The 20729-nt window shown below is 38.1% G+C and overlaps 1 protein-coding gene across 10 annotated transcripts in view; it reads left to right on the top strand.

The window, feature by feature from the left end:
- The first annotated feature begins 5217 nt into the window (after nt 1-5217).
- The window catches only part of dlg5a (discs, large homolog 5a (Drosophila)), a 70916-nt gene continuing 55404 nt past the window's right edge, over nt 5218-20729 (top strand). For 3 of the 10 annotated variants that reach the window (XM_051918119.1, XM_051918113.1, XM_051918110.1), the window contains exon 1: nt 5220-6269. In XM_051918119.1, the coding sequence (XP_051774079.1) occupies nt 5972-6269 (298 nt within the window). In that variant the 5' untranslated portion in view covers nt 5220-5971. Of the gene's footprint in view, nt 6270-20729 lie in introns of all 10 variants that reach the window. The other 7 variants (XM_051918115.1, XM_051918117.1, XM_051918118.1 and 4 more) reach the window with 5 other exon arrangements.

Genomic DNA, 20729 nt, shown 5'->3' with positions numbered 1-20729 from the left:
ATATAATTATTCCTACTAGATCAGGCATGACAAGCATTACAATAAACAGAATAAAGATAGGAGACTTTATATTTAAAGTGATATTACCTAGGCAAAAGTGGTCATAATCATAATTAGACCTGCATATCTGGATCAAACCTCTCATTAAAGGATGATGAAAGAATACATACAAGTATTAATTATTTTAAAAGGTATTTTGTCCAATGGAATAATATATACAGTGTGTGTGTGTGTGTGTATATATATATATATAGTAGGCTATATATATTTAAATAGTAACAGGATGTGCAAAATAATTTGCAGCAAAATTCTTGCCTACTTTTTTTTTTTTTGCCATTAACTGTTTTAATGGTAAAAAAGTAGAAAAGAAAGCTGAATATATTGTATATCTGTGCTACTATTTATGTCACTTGTAATTAACCGTGTTTAACGAAGATTTTAAGAGCTGTGGAGGTTCTTAGCTCACTGTGAGTGAATCATGGGATACATCCATCATTTGTAGCTCACTTCCCCCTCCCCGCAGTGCAGGGTGAGTCTGAAGTGTCACTGCTTCCAAATCAGCTCAAATCTAATGCCATCCAACAGCCTGTTCATTTCTTCATATCAAGGGCAAACTGCTGAGGACGGCAAGTTACATGAGCGTTATTTAGTTAGACAAGTTCATCGAGAACGCAAGATGGCGGGGACATTTTTAAATCATTCCCTGAACGATTTAGTGGAGACTGGACTCTTATTATGTAATGTATAATCATAGGCCTATACGTTAATTTTCATTGATTAATAGTGTTTTCTCTAAAATCTAACGGTTTGAAAGCAAACACTTGGATAGAAGTAATTAAATATTTGAGTATAAATATTACTGTGGTAAGTGACAAACAGATTTTGCCTGGAGTTATATTCTTATTTCCACCAGTAGAGGGCAGACTTGCCCTGTCCATTTCAAATACAACATTGAAGGATGGAAAAATGATATTTTATAAATGGTATTTTATATATATATATATATATATATATATAAACTCGTTTTATTTATTTTACTTTCAACCTTTTTTCTATGAAATTTGATTGCTTTATTTTATTTATTTATTTGAGAAACAGCCCAATACTGCAGTCTTTCAGCATTTAGGTCATAAATGAAATGAAAATCCATTCAAAATTAAAAACTTTGGTCGTGATTATTCAGGGCTTACAAATACCAGAAAATGAGGCCCTACTAAGAGCAATCAACTTATATCTAACCACTAGATAAGATAAAAACCAAACATCTGTTCATACACGTTTATCATCTCTCTATTTTTTAAGACCTTAATCTTTTATTGTGATTTCCCTCTGCGTGCTATTTACAGGAAATACAAGCCTGGAAAGAAATAACTAGATAAATAACTCCATCATAGTTTTTCTTTAATTATTCGGAACGCATACAAAGAGCTAATGTTCTGTATCAATCTTTTAACATCATTCCCGGTTCTGGAGAAGTGTATACAGACATTAAATGTTCTCTAATTGTAGGTTGTTGATTATATCTAAGTATCAAGCCGAACGCAGTGGCGTCAGTGTCTTGACAACACTCATTTCTACGTAACGTGGGAGTGCTGTCTAAAATAGCTTCAATTTAGAACAACCAATTTGCAGTGTCACAAGGTTTCTGAAGGTTTCTTCCCTGCGTTGCTGTGGTTCTTTACTAGTCCTGTTAGTTCTGTCAGCTGCATTTAACGGTACTATAAAACCATAAAATAAAAATGCACAATTGTTATTGTTGTTGTTTTTAATGGAATATTGCAGCATTTGTTGGGCAGGCTACACATGTTTTGTTTTTTGTTTTTTTCGTACACATTTTTTATTCATGTGCCCTCGTAAAAAAAAAAAATAATAATATTTTGGCCTTTTTATGGCTTTATTCTATTGGAGAACAGTCTGACTGGAAAACACGGGGTGGAAAGAAAGGAACGGGACCTCGAGCTAGGAATCGAACACGGGTCGCCTGAGGCGCAGTTGCGCTAAATGCTACGTTCACGCCATTTCGTAATTACGGTAAATAAAGGTGCGTTCACACCATGTCGTAATTACCGTAATTACGAGATTCCAATTTGTAAAAAGCGTTCACGTCCATGTAGAACTCGTAATTACAGCTTGTAAACTAGGAGTTTTCTGAAAGCGCCTACTTATACCACATGACCACTGTACCACCTGACCACTGCAGTTTTAAGCTCTAGTATTGCCATTGAAACGCATAATTCCCCGTCCGAGTGCATGAACAGCTCCAAGTAGAACTTCACGTGTTGTCATCTCGAAACTACGGTAATTACGACATGGTGTGAACGCAGCATAATCAGAGACTGTATATTATAGGGAGATGAGAGGGTCTGTATCTCTTACCATTGGAGAAAGGGTAACGGCTAACTTAATCACGTGCGGCACCTCTCAGCCTATCGTGTAATGGCAGTGACATCAGTCGCAACATTCTCTAGTCTGCCTTCTCTTAAAAAAATACATTTTTATCTAAGCTAAAATCTACATATAGTTCCCAATGAAAGTATTGTTTAGTGTAAAACATGCTGAAGATTAGCGAACAGGCTGTCGATTTATTAAATGATTAGCTATTTTCCCACAAAAGCTGTTTAATCAGCATAGTGAAGCCTCTCATCCATTGACATCCATTTAAAAAACAGCCTCTGGTCTCCTTCCCTGTGTACCGCCAGAGGCGGAGCGTTAGCATTAGCCGTTGCGCTTTTTTGGCTAAAGGTTGCAGGCTTGCCTTCCAGTGGCTTTGGCATAATACATTCACGCCACCGTGTAATTGCCGTAGTCTTAAGATGAAAACATGTGATAATATATTCGGAGCTGTTGACGTCCTCGGACTGGGAATTATGCATTATGGCACCACTATTAACGCCTAAATGAATCTACAGCTACACGTGGGAGCTTTCAGAAAACTCCCAGCTTACAAACTGTAATTTCGAGCTCTGCGAGGACGTGAAAGCCAGAATCTCGTAGTTAAAGTAATTATGATATGGCGTGAACGCACCTTAAATCTCTGTATCCTTCGAATGCGGTAATTTGATGTCATACACCAATCGGTCTGCACAGCGCCGCTTTAAGTCGAACACACCTTAAATCTGCAGTGGTCAGGTGGTATGTAGATGTCGTAGCTTTCAGAAAATGACAAGTTTACACGTTGTAATTACAAGTTCTATGAACATGTGAAGGCTTTTTACAGTTCAGAATCGCTACGGTAATTATGACATGCTGTGAACGCACCTATATGTCGGAGTGCCCATTGTCGGCTTCGACCCTCGTAATCTTTAATCAAAATAACTTCCTCTTCCTTGTGTAAAGACATCTCTTCTCTGATGACGTGTTTACTGGCTCAAGGGTGGGACAACCTGTCGCTCATCCAATCAATTCCCGATGTACAAAATCAAGTCCCGCCCTCAATTTTTTTCACTCGGATATACGTCACAATAAAAAAGAAAAGACTATTGCAGCTTCCATTTCGTGCCGACTTTAAAAGATTGCAGATTTCTCCAAACGTTACTGCACACTCTGTTAGGTCTTGCATAACCTTTGCAGAAATAAAATCAATTGCTCTACAGAGAGGTGCTATGAGAGCTGATAGTTCATTAGTTCATCGTGTTTGCATGAGCCAGACAAATATCCTTTCCTTTTATCTGCTTTGCTAGTCCAATAAAATGACTCAGTCTGTTTTAATCCCATGTTTATCTCTTGTTGCATGTTTGAGGTAGGCTAACTGATAATTGACCAGATACTTAGTAATCTTCTTTTCGTTACCATGTAAAAAACCCAGCTGTGTGGCCTCTTATAGCCTGTGAACTCCACATAACCTTAGTTCTTCATCCATAAAGCGGTCTGAGCTGCCGCTAATGATGTAAGTCATCTAATGAAGATGTGTAAACACTCTTTCAGCTCCCACTGTTGCTGGCTTTCAGCAATGTGAACTTTGAGCATCAAGGATGGATGTTCCACAGAGCCATAAATCAGAAATGTAATGCTGGTCATATGGCTGATATTAAATAAACACTGATATTAGAAGATAAATCATAGAAATCACATGCTATCCAGAACTGAGGAAAAATCAAGAACATGAGTTTGGGGTTTGTTCATGTAATATAAATCTCAGAAAATGTATAATTTACTGTATTTTTCTTACAGATATTTTTCTTGTTTTAAGCATACGCTCACTTAATTCTGATACATTTTTCAGAAAACAAGACATAATATCTTGAGTCATTTTGCTTCTCAAGTAAATGCAGCTATTTTGATTTAAGAATTTTTACATTTTTGTACTGAACAGACAAAAATACTGAGTAAGGATTTTTTTCTTTGCAGTGTAGGTCACACTTTATTTTACAGTAGGCCTAATCTGTATTTAATACTTCAGTAATGAAGAACATAAACTTGTGTTGTTTTGTTGTTTTTTTGTGTGTGGAGCTGTATGTAATTACCCTTATGAAAATTAACCATGGTTTTACTACGAATAAAACCAAAAAATATGGTTATTGTATTCTACAGTAACCACAAATTAACCATGGTTTTGCAACAAAAATCATAGTTTACCTATGGTATTGATGTGGTTATAAAAATTGTACACCAAAAAAAAAAAAAAAAAAAACATGATTTTACTATAATAAAACCATGGTTAATTTATACATTGTTATTATTATTAGGCTATTATTAATAGTAATAGTATAGTAATTATATGTAAACCTGTAAGAACTGCAAAACAAAGTGTAACTTTTTCTATGAAACTTGTCCATGCCACTTTAATAAAGACTGTCCAGAAATGACAGACAATATATAAATATATGGAAGAACACAGAGGATCTTTTATTCTAGCATACAATATATTTGCTTACACTTGTACAATGACTACATTTATGGCACTGATACAGTGATCTATTCATACTGCTCTGAGGCTTGATAACCTTTTTAGATCAGCTACCATTTTCCAAAACACCAAATTCACATTTTTAAATGTAGCCTTATTTATGTAAATGTCAAATGAAACAACAAAATATTCCAAGGCACTCACGTGATTAAGCGTAAAAAGCCTTTAATGAACTGGGCTGAAGTTATTAAAGCAACACAAACATGTTTTATTGACTTAGCCCAGTTCATGAAAGGCTTTTTACGCTTAACCACATGAATGCCTTGGAATATTTTGTTGTTTCATTTGATGTTTATCTCTCGTGTATCCATTGAGCACAAGTGCCTAGTATTTATGTATTTAAATATTGTGACTAATGAAATCACAAACTAGCACAGTCACATTTACTAAAAAAATCACAGGCAAACAGTCCGCGATGTACAGCACATGTTCCAGCGTAAAATCCCCTTGCACTTGTTATGTCATGATGCATCATCTTCATAACTGTGTATCCCGTTTTGCCCGAAATTTTGAACAGTAGTGCACGCCCATTAGAGAAAACCAGGTGTGTCTCGGACAAATCCCCGCCTACTTTACCAAATATGGACATTGCACGGGAAGTTGATTGACAGCAGGCAGCAGCTGCTGAGATACCGAGACATGGCGGAGCGTACAGTTTGAGTAGGGAACGCTAGAAGAGTTGCGCTACTTTTGCTCACACTTGAGTCCGCACAGCGCCAAATAAATGGCCAAGAAGAAACTATAAACGCGGATGAACATGCTCTCCTCAGAAGCGCATGGAAAAATAGACGAAGTTGCCTCACGTAAGTGATCCGGAGAAATGTCTCGCTGTTTAGTGCAGTCAACAGCCTCAGGCAAAAAACATGGCTTCTGTGCCTTTCTGCTGTTTCTAATGAAAACCCGCTTGATTAAGCCATCGCATCTCATGGCGCCGTGGCTCAAATCCTACAAGTGAGCGGATAGAAAGAAGTTGCTGCTGCATTCATCGGGTTTGTGTAAGGGGGAAACGGGTCTACGGGGATAGCACGGAGCTAGCTAGTTAGCTAGGGAACTGTAGGAACTGCAATGGAGCCCAAGCACAAAGAGTTACTACACCAGTACCACCAGAACTTACTGGAGTCCATCACGGATGCAGACCGGCTGATAGAGCTGCTGAGTAAATCGGGAAGCCTCAGCGAACAGGAAGCCTTCGAGCTGGACCAAAACTGCTCCTCCAGCGCCGAGAAAGTGGACCAGCTCCTGAAGATGCTCATGAACAAGCAGAGCGACCATTTCCTGGAGCTCTGTGTGGCCCTGGAGAAGACATACCCTCACCTGTACTCTACCCTCTTCGCCAACGGTGGAGGACCAGCAGATCACTCTGGTAAGATGCACTGCAGACTGCCATGCTTGATTCATGATGTACATCACATCACACGTTGCAACACAGATGTTTGGTGGTCTAACTTACTTCTAGATGGTTGTGAAAGTCTTAGCAGAAGTTGTCAATGAGTTGTACATACAATTGGAGTATTTTTTCAATTGACATTGTGTTGTATGATTGCTGTAGAATCTGTATTTGCATGCAACAAAACATGTCTTTGCATTTACATAGATGATGAGGTCATGGTCTTTGTTATTTGTGCAGTAGATGTTTTAAAGCAAGTATGCAATCGGCGATGAAATGGTGTTGCATGATGGTTTCAGTTCTTTTTAGCTTTAAGTGCTGGAATTGCACTCTGGCAGGAAGGATAGCAGATTGGAAAAAACGTGTTATCTGATGCACAGGTTGACCATGGAGTACAATTGGAGTATTTTCAGTAGACATAGTGTGATCTGATTGCTGTAGACTTTGTGTTTGCGTGTAACATAACATGTCTTCACGTTTGGATAGAAGATGAAGTCATGTTTTTGATTTATTGTGATGTGGATGACTGTCAACATGATGAAATGATGTTGTAGGATGGTTTCAGTTATTTTTAGCTTTGGATCAATAGTAAAGTGCTGGAATTAGTAAAGTGCTGTCAAGACAAATAGGAGTTTGGGAGGTGAACATGCCCATCATGCTTGATTCATGATGTGGATCAAAGCACATGTGTAAAACTTATGTTTGACTTATTTGAGATGAATATGAGATATAGAAGCAGTTAACGGGATTATTTTTTTCTTTTGGGATAGACATAAGTTGATTGAACTTATTTCTGTAGAAATGATCTGTTCATTTGCATGCCACCTACACATTTTTGTTGGCATCTATGGTTCCTTGAAGAACTTTGAAGTTTAACATCCATGGAACCTTTCCAAGTTCTTTATAATTAAAAAGTTCTTCACACTAAGAAAAAATAGGGTTCTTTTAAAGGTTTAGTTCACCCAAAAATGAAATTTCTGTCATTACTCGCCCTCATGTCGTTCCACACACGTAAGACCTTCGTTCATCTTTGGAACACAAATTAAGATATTTTTGATGAAATCCGAGAGGTATATGAGTCGTCCATAGACAGCAATATAATCAACACTTTCAAGGTCCAGAAAGGTAGTAAAGACATCGTTAAAACAGTGGACGTGACTGCAGTGGTTCAACCTTAATGTTATGAAGCGAGGAGAATACTTTTTGTGCGCAAAAACAAAACAAAAATAGCGACTTTATTTAACAATTTCTTCTCTTCTGTGTCATTCTCATACGTTGTTTACGTCCAGCGCCTCCAGGTTCTACTTCAGAATGTCGACTCATAATTGGCCGGCTCCTGTGTCACAACACACACGTGCATCGCGCTGCTTACATGTGCAGCTTTGGCCAATACTGAGTGGCGTTCAGACATAAATACTGAAGCCTTCACTGTGCTTACTGCGGCACCTGCGTATGGATAATGACAGGGAAGAGAACAGATTGTTTAATAAAGTCATTATTTTCATTTTGTTTTTTTGCACACAAAAAGTATTCTCGTCGCTTCATTAAATTAAGGTCGAACCACTGTAGTCACGTCGACTGTTTTAACGATGTCTTTAGTACCTTTCTGGATCTTGAATGTGTTGATTATATTGCTGTCTACAGACGATTCATATGCCTCTTGGATTTCATCAAAAATATCTTAATTGTTGAACGACATGGGTGAGTTATTAACGACAGAATTTTCATTTTTGCGTGAGCTAACCCTTTAAGAACTACTCACTGAAAGATTTTTTTTTGTTTGGTGAACCCAAAATGGTTCTTCTATTGCACTGGTGTGAAGACCTCCATTTGGAACCTTTTTTTAAGACGCATCTTTGCATTGCATAGATGAGATTGTGTTCTAAAGAGGTCACATCTTGAGTGTTTTGCAGCGGATGTTTCGGAGCAATGGTGTAATTGTTTTATGACTTAACAAAGGTGTTGCATGATGGTTTTAGTGTTGGATCGATGATAAACGGCTGGGATTGACCCGATGAAGGGAGCAGACCACCAGGGTGGAACAGGGATCTTCTGCAGGTTGAAACGTGGTGTTACAGATGAGGATGAAAGTACTATCGTTGTAATCAACTGACCCTGAATGCAAAGATCACACTAGGGTTTCTCAGTCAATGCTCCACGTCTCCAAGCTATTACCAGTGATCAGAGAGAGGCATCATGGGTAACTGAAATAAAGATTTTTCCCCTGGATTAGCCTATGGAGATGTGCTTCTGTTTCAGTGCTCATGACATGGGTCATCATTTTCATTTTAATTTTGTTCAAACCAAGTGCTTCCCTGACGCACGTCTACGGAATAGGCTATGAGCTGACTTGTTTCCATGGAAACACTCTTGCCAGGGTACCGTGGCAAATCGATTTGAACATACATGTGCTGTGTTCGTAGACCCATAAGAATAGATCTGGAGTCTTAAAAATGGTTTGAAATTATTGTAATTGATCAGATTTTGTAGTGATACAGTTGGAGATATGTGAGCTTAATGACATCTTTATTGGTTCATCGTGTCCTTGAGGATGAGTGTGGGTTCATGAACCTCCACTAAGGTTGTCAAACATACCGGTACCAGCTGGTACTAAAAAAAAAAAAATTGACCAGCATTTCTGCAGTACCGGTAAGTATCGGGTATATATTCGGTACCTGCTGACAGACTCTTCTTTGAAACGCTCTCGTTCATGTTTGTTTGAGTGTCAGATGTTTCTTACCACAGCATGTTTTATCAAGCATTGAGCAATAGCCAATCACAATCATATCTGTTGAGCGTGTGAACGCAGTGGCCTATCAGAGGTGCTAGTAAGTTAGTCAGAATCTGCTTAACACAGCTGAAAACACATGTAAATGAGAGATTCACTGTACAATTAAGACAGTTTTTGCGAGAGTGCAGAATTCACTGAGCTTGCGCTTGACAGCCTTAGTGATTATAAAGGGAGGCTCTTCTCTGGCTTTCTGTTTATTACCCATTCACAATCTGAATACAAGTTTAGTTTTTCATGCTGCTAAATAAACTACAAAGTTTCTGGAATGACAACCGTATTTAAATGCGCGATTGAATCGGAAACTGTGATGACTAGCATTGATAACCAGTGGATGAGACAAAACAGGACACATTTTTTTAAAGTACTTAATTCAACAATTTTTGCTCTGGTACTGAAAATTGGTACTGTGAACCATGAAATTTTACTTGTATTGGTACTGACTACTTAAATTTTGGTACCGTGACCACTCTAACCTCCACTATGGGGTCTTTTTGGAAGGAACATCCTACTAAAGGTGTCGATAGAAGGAAATATGCACTGGATGTGATTTTTACCCTGAGTAACTGTACTGTTGAATGCTTCACATACTATTGCTGTTGGCTTAATTGGATTTTGAGGGTTTCATGCTCTCTGCAGCCTTGGTGGCTGGTCACTGAACACTGAATTTAACCATATTTATCCACGTTGTTTGTGAACCTGACTGTATTAAATTTAGACTTGAGTCTGAGTGTTTTACTTGTACTTTGTGTAGTTTTGTTCATGGTTTTGAGGATGAGAGCATGTCACACAACCTGTCCATGTTGCCTTTAGGGATGCACTATATGTATACTACCCTTCAAAAGTTTGTTGTCAGTATAAGATTTTTTTTTTTCTTCTTTTTTTTTAAAAGAAATTAAAAGTTTTATTCAGTAATGATGCATTAAATTGACCAAAAGTGACAATAAAAAAAAGTTATAAAAGATTTCTATGGCAAATAAAACTGTTCTTTTGAACTTTCTGTATATTAAAGAATCCTGAGGAAAATAAAATCACGGTTTCTAAAAAATATTAACCGTTTTCAACATTGATGATAATAATAAGAGCTGTTTTTTGAGCACCAAATCAGCATTTCAGAATTATTTCTGAAGGGAGTCATGTGACACTGAAGACTGGAGTAATGATGCTGAAAATTCAGTTTTGCCATCACAGGAATAAATTACATTTCAAAATATATTCAAATAGACAAGTTATTTTAAATTATAAAAATATTTCACAATATTACTGTTTCACTATTTTTGATCAAATACTTGATGTTAGGCATTTAATTGTGCATACTTATTTCACTCATATACCAGTTTATAGGTACTTTATCTGCCATTTTGTAATGTATCGCCAGTAATAAAAAATGAAAATAAAGATTCTGTTGTTCTAAAATTCTATTCTTATATAGTTCTCCTCATTTGTATGTCGCTTTGAATAAAAGCATCTGCTAAATGATTAAATGTAATGTAAATCCACTTAATATTATAATAGTTTTAAATGTTAAAATGATTTTATTTTATTTATTTATTTATTTTTTTGACAGAATTGAATTTGTTTAATTTGGCTTTCTACTAGGTGACAGAGGAATTTGTGTAATACAAAGTTTAACTGAATGCATAACCTTCTGGGAAGTGTTTTCTCCCTTCTACTATATTAGAAATATTATGGTTAATTGTATTTTATTATTTGCACATGCAATTTTTCCTCCCCTGCTGCCCACAACCTTATCAGAACAAATCTGCGACCCGCCCATTGAGAGCCTCTGCTGTAGAGCATTACTGTCAGTTCACACACACGAACACACACACACACACACACCCTTTGTGCATGCTGGCACAGTCCCACCTGACTCTGTGCTTTTATTTGTGTACACCAACCACACACACCCACACATGTGTATTAGAAATCCATAAGCATGGAGCTGTATATATTTCCTATTCCCAGTTGTGGTTATTCATCTCCAGATTAGTTCCCTTCCTCTGAAGATGCTATGCATCCTGTGTGGGGCTTATGCTGATTTGAGCTGAAAGGTATTTCAAAAGCATCATTTTCTTTAGTGCAGTGATTCAGTTCATGTGATTATTACGTTTAGCCGTGTTAGTAAGAGCTAAAGATGAGCCTTGTCCCCCTGCATATGCATGTATTATGAGTTGCGCTGATATCAGCCTGCTCTGAAGTCATTCTCCCAAGCTGCCGCTGTTGGGTTTCATCTCTTTTCATTGCCAGGTCTTCCTCTACACACAGACACACACAAACACACACACACACAGACGGGCTCAGAGTCGTGGAGGAGGGGCTGGATCGGTTCAGAGGATAGTATTGTAGCGGCAGCTCCAACTGTTCAGCACGCAGGCTAAAGGAACTGCAAACAGCATGTCTCTCCATGGAAGGACTCTCCTGTTCACAGCCTCATAAATCAACCAACATAGGGAGACAAAAGATCAATGTTGCCGATCAATCTCTCTAACAGGACAGGGAGAGTGAGATTTATGTGCTGTAGATGATATTCCAATAGCTTTAGTGCAGACTTGCACATTTCCATGAGCCGAAACACATTGATTACTGTAAACGCCCTGATCATTTAGTTTAACTTGGCATCTTTTAAACTTGCATAATGTCATAAATGTTTGATGTCATGGTTTCTGATCTGAAGTTATTGCTGTGACCTATAGGCCGCCTCAGATAGAAGGAGACACTGCAGCTTTATGGTGCCATCCATTTCAAATGAGCAGCAGTGCAGTTGTTTCACTTGGGTAAGGGCTTGTCCACAGTGGGCTTGCAGGCGACTCCTCCATGCAGTCGAATGTAGGGCCAGTACAGAAACAACAGGCCTTTTGTTTTAAATGAACTGCCCCAAACTGCACCGTCAGCAGCTTGCACTGTTTACGGACCATGGGGGCTGTCCACTTGGATCCCAGAAGATCAGTGCAGCGGACAGGGAAAGTTACAGTGACAGTATGTCAAAAAGAGTTCTTAAATGGGTCATGAACTGCATTTTTTCTTTTTTCTTTTTTTTTAATGTGTAATGTTCTCTGAGGTCTCCTTATGTTATCAAAATGTTATCAAAAAAACATCCTAATTGAGAAGTAATAGACTATTTTCTATCCTTTTTTTTTTTTTTTTGACCCTCTCTTTTGATGAGCATTCAAAACTTGGAAGTAAAAGTCTACTTCTATGATTGTTACAGTTTTGCAGAATAAAATAATTGAACATCCCTGCCATTACACGTGTGGAATTGTTTCGAAAATTTAAGATGTTGAAATATATCTCGTAACATAGTAAACATTTGCCAACAATGTGAAACATTTATGCTCATTACATATGCTTTATATCTGCGTGCAGAATTATTACGCAAGTTGATTTTTTTTTTTTTTTTTTTTATCGTATTTTTGTTCCAAGCACATTTTACCAATTCCAAACCACATTAATCTTAATAACTACTATTAATTTGGTATTTAATCATTTTATAAGTGATATAAAATTGTTCATGAAGGCTGGAAGTAAAAAAAACGCCTTATATTCAGGTGTGCATAATTATTAGGCAGGTTTTCTTTTACAGGCAAAATGAGCCAAAAAAGAGATTTAACGCAGACTGAAAAGTCAAAAATTATTAAATGCCCATGAGAAGGATGCAATACTAATGCAATACTAGAAATTACAAAGTTAAAGCATGACCATTGGACAGCAAAATGCTCATTGGGTCAGCAGGGTCAGACAAAAACAGGTGGAGAAGAAAAGACACATGTTAACTTAATTAAGAATTAAGGTGAAGAATTAAGTGTGAAACCATCAGGAACCCTTCAGTCTCCAGCGCCACCATTTTCCAGAACTGCAACCTACCTGGAGTCTCCAGAAGTGCAAGGTGTCAGGATCTCAGAGACTTAGGATAGGTAAAAAATCCTAAACATGACCCCCACTTAAAAAGAATCGCAAGCTGAAGAGTTGTGAAATATATGAAGAGTTTGTTTCCAAAACGCGATAAATGGCATTTTCAAAAAAATTTAGTTTCCGCCAAAATCAGTATTGTATCTGGTCGGTATTGAAAAGTCATTTATTAATTTTGCGATATCCGTCGTGTTATTCTGTCATGTTTTCTCCCTTTCTTTCCAAAACGCGACAAACGCCACTCTCCTTTCTCCGCAGAATACAATATATCCACTCAACCAATCACAGCGCACCATTCCACGCACTGTAAACAGTAATGGCGGCGCTCTGAATACACCCGGCATCCTAGTTTTCCTTATCTGCTTTGTACTTTGTGATCAACAAAAACAGAAAAATGAATAATTTTGACTGCATTGATGAACCTGTGGTGGTTTCTGCGGTGGGGAAGAAACGTAAGTCATCGAAATGTAATCATTTACGTGAGGAGATTAAGAAGATGAGGCACTCGAGTTGGGAGGAAGAAAAATGCCGGCTGTTGCTTGTTCCACAACAGCATCAAACTTCTGTCACGGTCCCCAAAACTGAATCATGGACAGTTTTTAAAAGCTGTTTTTAATAACAATGTACTCTGTAAATGTGATTATTTTAACCGTGCGGTGGCGCCAGATACTCTTTAATCTGTAATGACAAACGGAGACATAATTCATTTATAACTTTAACAAGATGACTCGTTGAATTCATTTTGGGAGCGACGGCTGAATGTATTTTTAGTAAAATGCCTGTATATAAGATTAGTATTGACAAAGTTCAGAGGCTGTCATATATGTGAATCCACTTACTTTGTTGTGTATTTTCAATATGAAAAATAACTTTTATATTGATGGATTAATTGCATTAAAAAAAAAAAAAAAAAAAACGTGTCATGGATTTATTGCATTTTGGGGAAAAAATAATCCAAAAGATGCTATGTGAAAGTTTGAAACAGAAAATAGTGGTTTTCATCTTGCCACTTTCTTGGTAAAGAAAACACCTTTTCATATGAACCAAACTCTTCATATGAATACCTGTTTTGTTTTTTATAGGCTTTATAAACAGACAGATTGAGAGTGACTCTTGAAGGACCAGCACCACATTCCCTTGTACCACTGTTTGAAGAATTTATCTTACAGAATCTGGCATCATTTTTATTCCATATCTGCAAGACGGCCTTTTCAGGATAGGAGATGGACTTAAAATGAACTCCCACACCTTACTGCCAGATTCTGGAAGATAGGCTAAATATATCTGTGCTGTTCACATCCTCGGGCTGGGAATTATGCATTTCTATGGCAACACTATCAACTCCTAAATGAATCTGCAGCAGTCAGGTGGTAGAGCAGTCACGTGTTTTCCGAACTCTGGTACGCATCCGTGAAAAAAGGTTGTGGTCTGGGATACCAGTTAGCTGCTGATAAAAAACACAATCGTACTAAATCGTGGAAGTGAACCGCATTGATGACGATCCCACGTTATTTACATTTGCGGTACATTCGCGGCAGATAGATGCAAGCGCCGTTATGTGTTGATGCTTTGAAAACAAAACCAAAATTTAAGAGTGAGGTGAACAACGATATGCGTTTTGCCGCCTTCTCCTGTGTCGCCGTTACCAACATGTGAACACAATCCGGTGAGGGGAATGGGGCGTGATTGAACTTGGGTTTGTACCAGGCAATGGAACCAAGTGTGAAAGCGCCCTCAGAAGAGGTTTTGTGAATGAAGTTTTGAGTGTATTCTGTAGACGTGCACTACTCATGACATTGTAAAGCACAGCTCATGCCATGAAATATTAATACTGATGCCACTCTGATTCAAGGCCATCACTTCAGATCTAAGAAGTTTTTTTTTTTTTAGGATCCCTGCCTCTTAACGTCACACTCGAGGACAGGATAGCCTCTATCTTTTATATTCTGCATGTCAGCTTCAGCTTTTATCCACCACGCTAGATGGAATGCATTTGAGACTGCACTGCTTTTAGTCAATATTGCAGCTCTCATTTATTTTTGGATCTAGACATATTTCTTTTTTTTTTATCTGTCTTTCTATCTGTCTGTCTTCAGCTTAACACATCATCACTAAACGTGGCACAAAGCTATTTGATAAATCCAATATCCCTCCTGATAATGATGCGCTCACACATTTTCATGTTGGCTCAAACAGTATTGATCTCAGCTCAATTTGTGGTGTGAACACTCACTAGCAGCGGCTGATCGTTTAATGGCTGCAGAACGCATGAATGATTGCTAACGCTGGAATTAAAGGAGACAAAATGATACTGTGTCAGCACCACATGGATGTGTGCTAGTCTAGGTTGCTTTAAAAGGACACAAGCCTCCTAGTTTCACTCTGAGCTTCAAGTTTTTTCTTCATGAGAGGCAGAGCTATCAAGAAAGACCTCATTACCATTTTCAAGTGTTCCCAAGCTGCTTAATTGCTGAGGAACTGCGGAAGTGCCACGGTCTAAATGCTAGTTGTGAGGTAATGGAAATATACAGATGTGATAGTCTAATCTTGCCTTCAAGTCATATCAGATTCAGTAAGATTTTTGTTTTCGAAATAGCCTAAGTCTCTTATGCTCACCAAGGCTGCATACAAAAATACAGTAAAAATGGTAATATTGTGAAATATTATTACAAGTTTTCTATTTTAATACCATTTTAAATATTCCTGTGATGGCAAAGCTGAATTTTTAGCATCATTACTCCAGTCTTTAGTGTCACATGATACTTCAGAATTGCTGATTTGCTGCTCAAGAAACATTTCTAATTATTATTATCAATGTTGAAAACCGTTGTGCTGCTTAATGTTTTTGTGGAAACCATGATAAATTTTTTCGTGATTCTTTTGATAAATAGAAAGTTCAAAAGATCAGCATTTATTTGAAATTGAAATCTTTTATTCCAATATAAATGTCTTTACTGTCATTTTTGATGAATGTAATTCATCCTTGCTCAATAAAGGTATTCATTTCTTTCAAACAAATCATCTTACTGACTCCAAACTTTTGAATGATGGTTTAAATTCAAATGTATTAAAAGTTGACAGTTTAGTTTGGAAGGTTGTAGGCTACATATTTTGTGTACTGCTGTCTCATTTTAGCTGCTTTGAGGTTTTTGTGACGGCTTCTTTTCTACTCATTCTCTAGCTGAACAAGAATAATAAAATACATAATTTAACATAATTTACACTCATAATGCATATATTTTGTACTTCATTTTGTTGCATAAGCACTAAAAGGTTTTCTTTGTATCAGTAAGCATAAAAATGAGAAAAATCTTCTGACTAAAATCACTTGTGTGCACATCACATTGTAATTACCACTTCCAGACTCGTACGTACAATCTTCCCAGGAGGACTTGAGACGGCATGAGTCTTGATGCCTGTTATTCTGAGCGGGAGTGATCAGACTGGCACATGGAGCTTGTTCTAGGAAGCAGTACAGTGGGTATCGGAAAACGGGCCATGTGTCCCGTAGGGAGATTCTATATTAGAGTAAGCCTGCATTATGTACCTGTCACTGCACTGCAATCAGATGTGGATTTTTAAGGTCTTTTTAGTCTTTGGTAAAAAAAAGAGAGAAAGAATTTGAAGATTTTCTTCAGTAGTTTTTCTTTTCTAATTTTAGTTTTAGTTTTTTTGTTGCTTTTCTCTGATGGCTGCCTGAGAGGATTTTAGTGTGCTGTTAGACTGTCAGAAACAGTAATCTTCACTCTCACACATAAGGTGTTTCTAAATCCATCCCTTTTAAAGCACTGCCGCTACAGTCATCAGAGCAAAGCTTTTGTAATGCATTCACCATCTTCAGAAATGAATTTTTAAGACTGTTACTTTAATACTTTAGATCACCTCCTGTTATTATGCATAATCTGCATGCCTCTGGTTATTGTTAGGACTGTGATAGTTTTATATAAAAAGCTATAGATATTTAGCCTAAATTTGTACAATTGAATTTATTGCTAGACACTTTGATCCAAAGAAACTGGCATTGCATTCAAATACATTTCATCAGGACATGCATTCTCTGGGAATCCAACCAATGATCATGGCTAGACGTTCTTTGATTCATTGTGCTATATAAATTTAAAAGTATAAATACAGATTACTTTGACCCTAATTTAACCTAATGATACAGGGCTTCCTTAAAGGGTTAGTTCACCCAAAAATGAAAATTCTGTCATTAATTACTCACCCTCATGTCGTTCCACACACGTAAGACCTTCGTTCATCTTGGGAACATAAATTAAGATATTTTTGATGAAATCCGAGGGTATCTGATCCACACGTAGGCAGCAACGTCATTGCATCTTTTGATGTCCAGAAAGGTAGTTAAAAACATGGTTATAATAGTCAATGTGACTACAGTGGTTCAACCTTAATGTTATGAAGTGACGAGAATACTTTTTGTGCGCAAAAACGAAACAAAAATAACAACTTTATTCAACAATTTGAACCGTTGTCATACGTAGTGAACTCAGTGCAGGCTTCCTTGTTTACGTCCGAACAATATCTGAATTTATCGAATTATCTTAATTTGTGTTCCGAAGATGAACGAAGGTATTACGGGTGTGGAATGACATGAGGGTGAGTACTTAATGACAGAAATTTTATTTTTGGGTGAACTAACCCTTTAATATTAACTAGTTGACTATTCCTTCAGAAAACCCATCAACTAGTCAATAATGGATATATATATTAGAAATGTTTCTTGTTTAGCAAATCAGCATATTAAAATGATTTTTGAAGTATCATGTGACTCTGAAGACTAGAGTAATGATGCTGAAAATTCAGGAATAAATTACATTTTAATGTTTTCAAAAAGAGAACAGCTATTTTAAATTTGAATAATATTTCACAATATTACATTAACCCCAGACTTTTGAACTGTAGTGTATAACTTTATTTCCTACAGACGATTCTATGTTAAGTGAAAAGTGTAACATTTAGGGCCAGATAAATTGCTCTAAAGTTTGCTTTGCCATCAGATGACAAATCTATAAGTTGAGAAGCAGAATTTGCCCACGACCCACGAGTGTTGCCTGTGGTTGGAGTGACATGTGAAGTGGTGATGGTGTTGTCAGCCCAGATTCTGAACGTTACGCTGAGACTGGTGCTTCTAGTAGGCGTGACCGAGAACTAGAGTTACTGAGATCACAATCTTGCTCTATTACTGTGCTGCCATTGAGACGAGTGCTGAACTTACTCCAGGGGATCTTTTCCTGCTGTTAGTGTGCTTTGGATAAAAAGCCCCCACCAAATGCCAAGTAATATCAGATGCAGCACTTGTAGTGGTAAAATTAGATTTTTGGTTTCTCCTTTTCAGTGCTTTATGTGTTCACGAGATGTCCCGGGGTTATTCAGTCATTGTATTGAATGAGTGTTTGGTTACCTCTGATCCCCTCTGATTTTTCCACAGGCTTGTCAAAAGTGGGAATGTCCCTGTATCTGTGTGTGACATCACCTGATACGTGAGAGTCCAGTTCTTTTGTATGCTGATGTCTCTCTCCTCACTGCACATTATTACCAGACCAACTGTATACACTGCCATGTCACATGACAGACTCTGAGCCCTGATTGGCTGCTTCCTCTGAACCTTGCCCTTAGTGCCACAGCCTTGCCATGCAGCCTCATGTAAAAGTGACTTAACAAAGGGTGTGAGATGTGATGTGTCTTCTCCTGGGGCACATTGCTCTCTGTCTTTCAGCTTGTGTTGGGGCGGCTCCAGATTTAATCAAACGGCAGCGGCTCCTGCAGCAGAAGCAACAGCCAAAGTCGGCTGATTTAGTCCGCTGAAATGTGGGTAAACAGAATCATTTATCAGGCTCATTCTGACGCCCTCTTTGCCGGCCAAGTATCATGAATGGGCCAAACCACTCAGACTCTAGTTAATGCAGCTTTGTAGTGACAGGTAGTTGTTGCACATCATTCTTACAACAACCTAGTATAGTGATATCAGTTTTTGCACATTTTCTTCAGAAATAATTTCTAAACTCTTAAGACTTCATTTACACAGACAGTGTTTGAGGCTGTGAAGAACATAAACAATCTTTTAAAAACCTAGTTTAAAGGGATAGTTCACCCAAAAATGAAAATTACCCCATGATTTACTTACCCTCAAGCCATCTTCGGTGTATATGACTTCATTCTTTCAGACGAATACAGTCGGAGTTATATTAAATAATGTCCTGGCTCTTCCAATCTTTATAATGGCAGTGAATAGAGGATGAGATTTTGAAGCCCAAAAAGTGCATCCATCCATCATAGAAGATGCCCACACAGTTCTGGGGGGTTAATAAAGACCTTCTGAAGTGGAGCGATGCGTTTGTGTAAGGAAAAATATCCATATTTAAAACTTTTAAAACTAAAATAACTAGCTTTCTTGTTTTAGACTTCTAATTTGTGACCGGTGTTTTGTTTTGCTCTCTTCTCTGCTCTTCCGCATTCGTCATTATGTCATACATCACACACTATATTGCCAAAAGTATTGAGACACCCCTCCAAATCATTGATTTCAGGTGTTCCAATCACTTCCATGGCCACAGGTGTATAAAATCAAGCACCTAGGCATGCAGACTGCTTCTACAAACATTTGTAAAAGAATGGGTTGCTCTCAGGAACTCAGTAAATTCAAGCGTGGTACCGTGATAGGTTGCCACCTGTGCAATAAGTCCATTCGTGAAATTTCCTCACTACTAAATATTCCACGGTCAACTGTTAGTGGTATCATAACAAAGTGGAAGCAATTGGGAACAACAGCAACTCAGCCACTAAGTGGTCGGCCACGTAAAATCACAGAGCGGGGTCAGCCCATGCTGAGGCGTACAGTGCGGCGAAGTCGCCAACTTTCTGCAGAGTCAATAGCTACAGACCTCCAAACTTCGTGTGGCCTTCAGATTAGCTCAAGAACAGTGCGTAGAGAGCTTCATGGAATGGGTTTCCATGGCCGAGCAGCTCCATCCAAGCCTTATATCACCAAGTGCAATGCAAAGTGTCGGATGCAGTGATGTAAAGAACGCCGCCACTGGACCCTAGAGCAGTGGAGACGTGTTCTCTGGAGTGATGAATCACGCTTTTCTGTCTGGCAATCTGATGGACGAGTCTGGGTTTGGCAGTTGTCAGGAGAACGGTACTGACTGCACTGTGCCAAGTGTAAAGTTTGATGAAGGGGGGATTATGGTGTGGGGTTGTTTTTCAGGGGTTGGGCTTGGCCCCTTAGTTCCAGTGAAAGGAACTCTTAATGCTTCAGCATACCAAGACATTTTGGACAATTTCATGCTCCCAACTTTGTGGGAACAGTTTGGGGATGGTCACTTCCTGTTCCAACATGACTGCGCACCAGTGCACAAAGCAAGGTCCATAAAGACATGGATGAGCGAGTTTGGTGTGGAGGAACTTGAATGGCCTGCAGTCCTGACCTCAACCCGATAGAACACCTTTGGGATGAATTAGAGCGGAGACTGCGAGCCAGGCCTTCTCGCCAACATCACTGCCTGACCTCACAAATGCGCTTCTTGAAGAATGGTCAAATTCCCATAAACACAGCCTTCCCAGAAGAGTTGAAGCTGTTATAGCTGCAAAGGGTGGGCCAACTCCATATTAAACCCTACGGATTAAGAATGGGATGTCCCAAAACGTTTGGCAATATAGTGTACATCAGGTCATATTTAAAGTTTTTTAAATATGAGTATTTTTCTTACACAAATGCT

Source organism: Ctenopharyngodon idella, chromosome 13 (genome assembly GCF_019924925.1).
Source record: "Ctenopharyngodon idella isolate HZGC_01 chromosome 13, HZGC01, whole genome shotgun sequence".
In the NCBI taxonomy this organism is placed as follows: Eukaryota; Metazoa; Chordata; class Actinopteri; order Cypriniformes; family Xenocyprididae; genus Ctenopharyngodon; species Ctenopharyngodon idella.
This window is presented reverse-complemented; position numbering and strand designations above follow the sequence as displayed.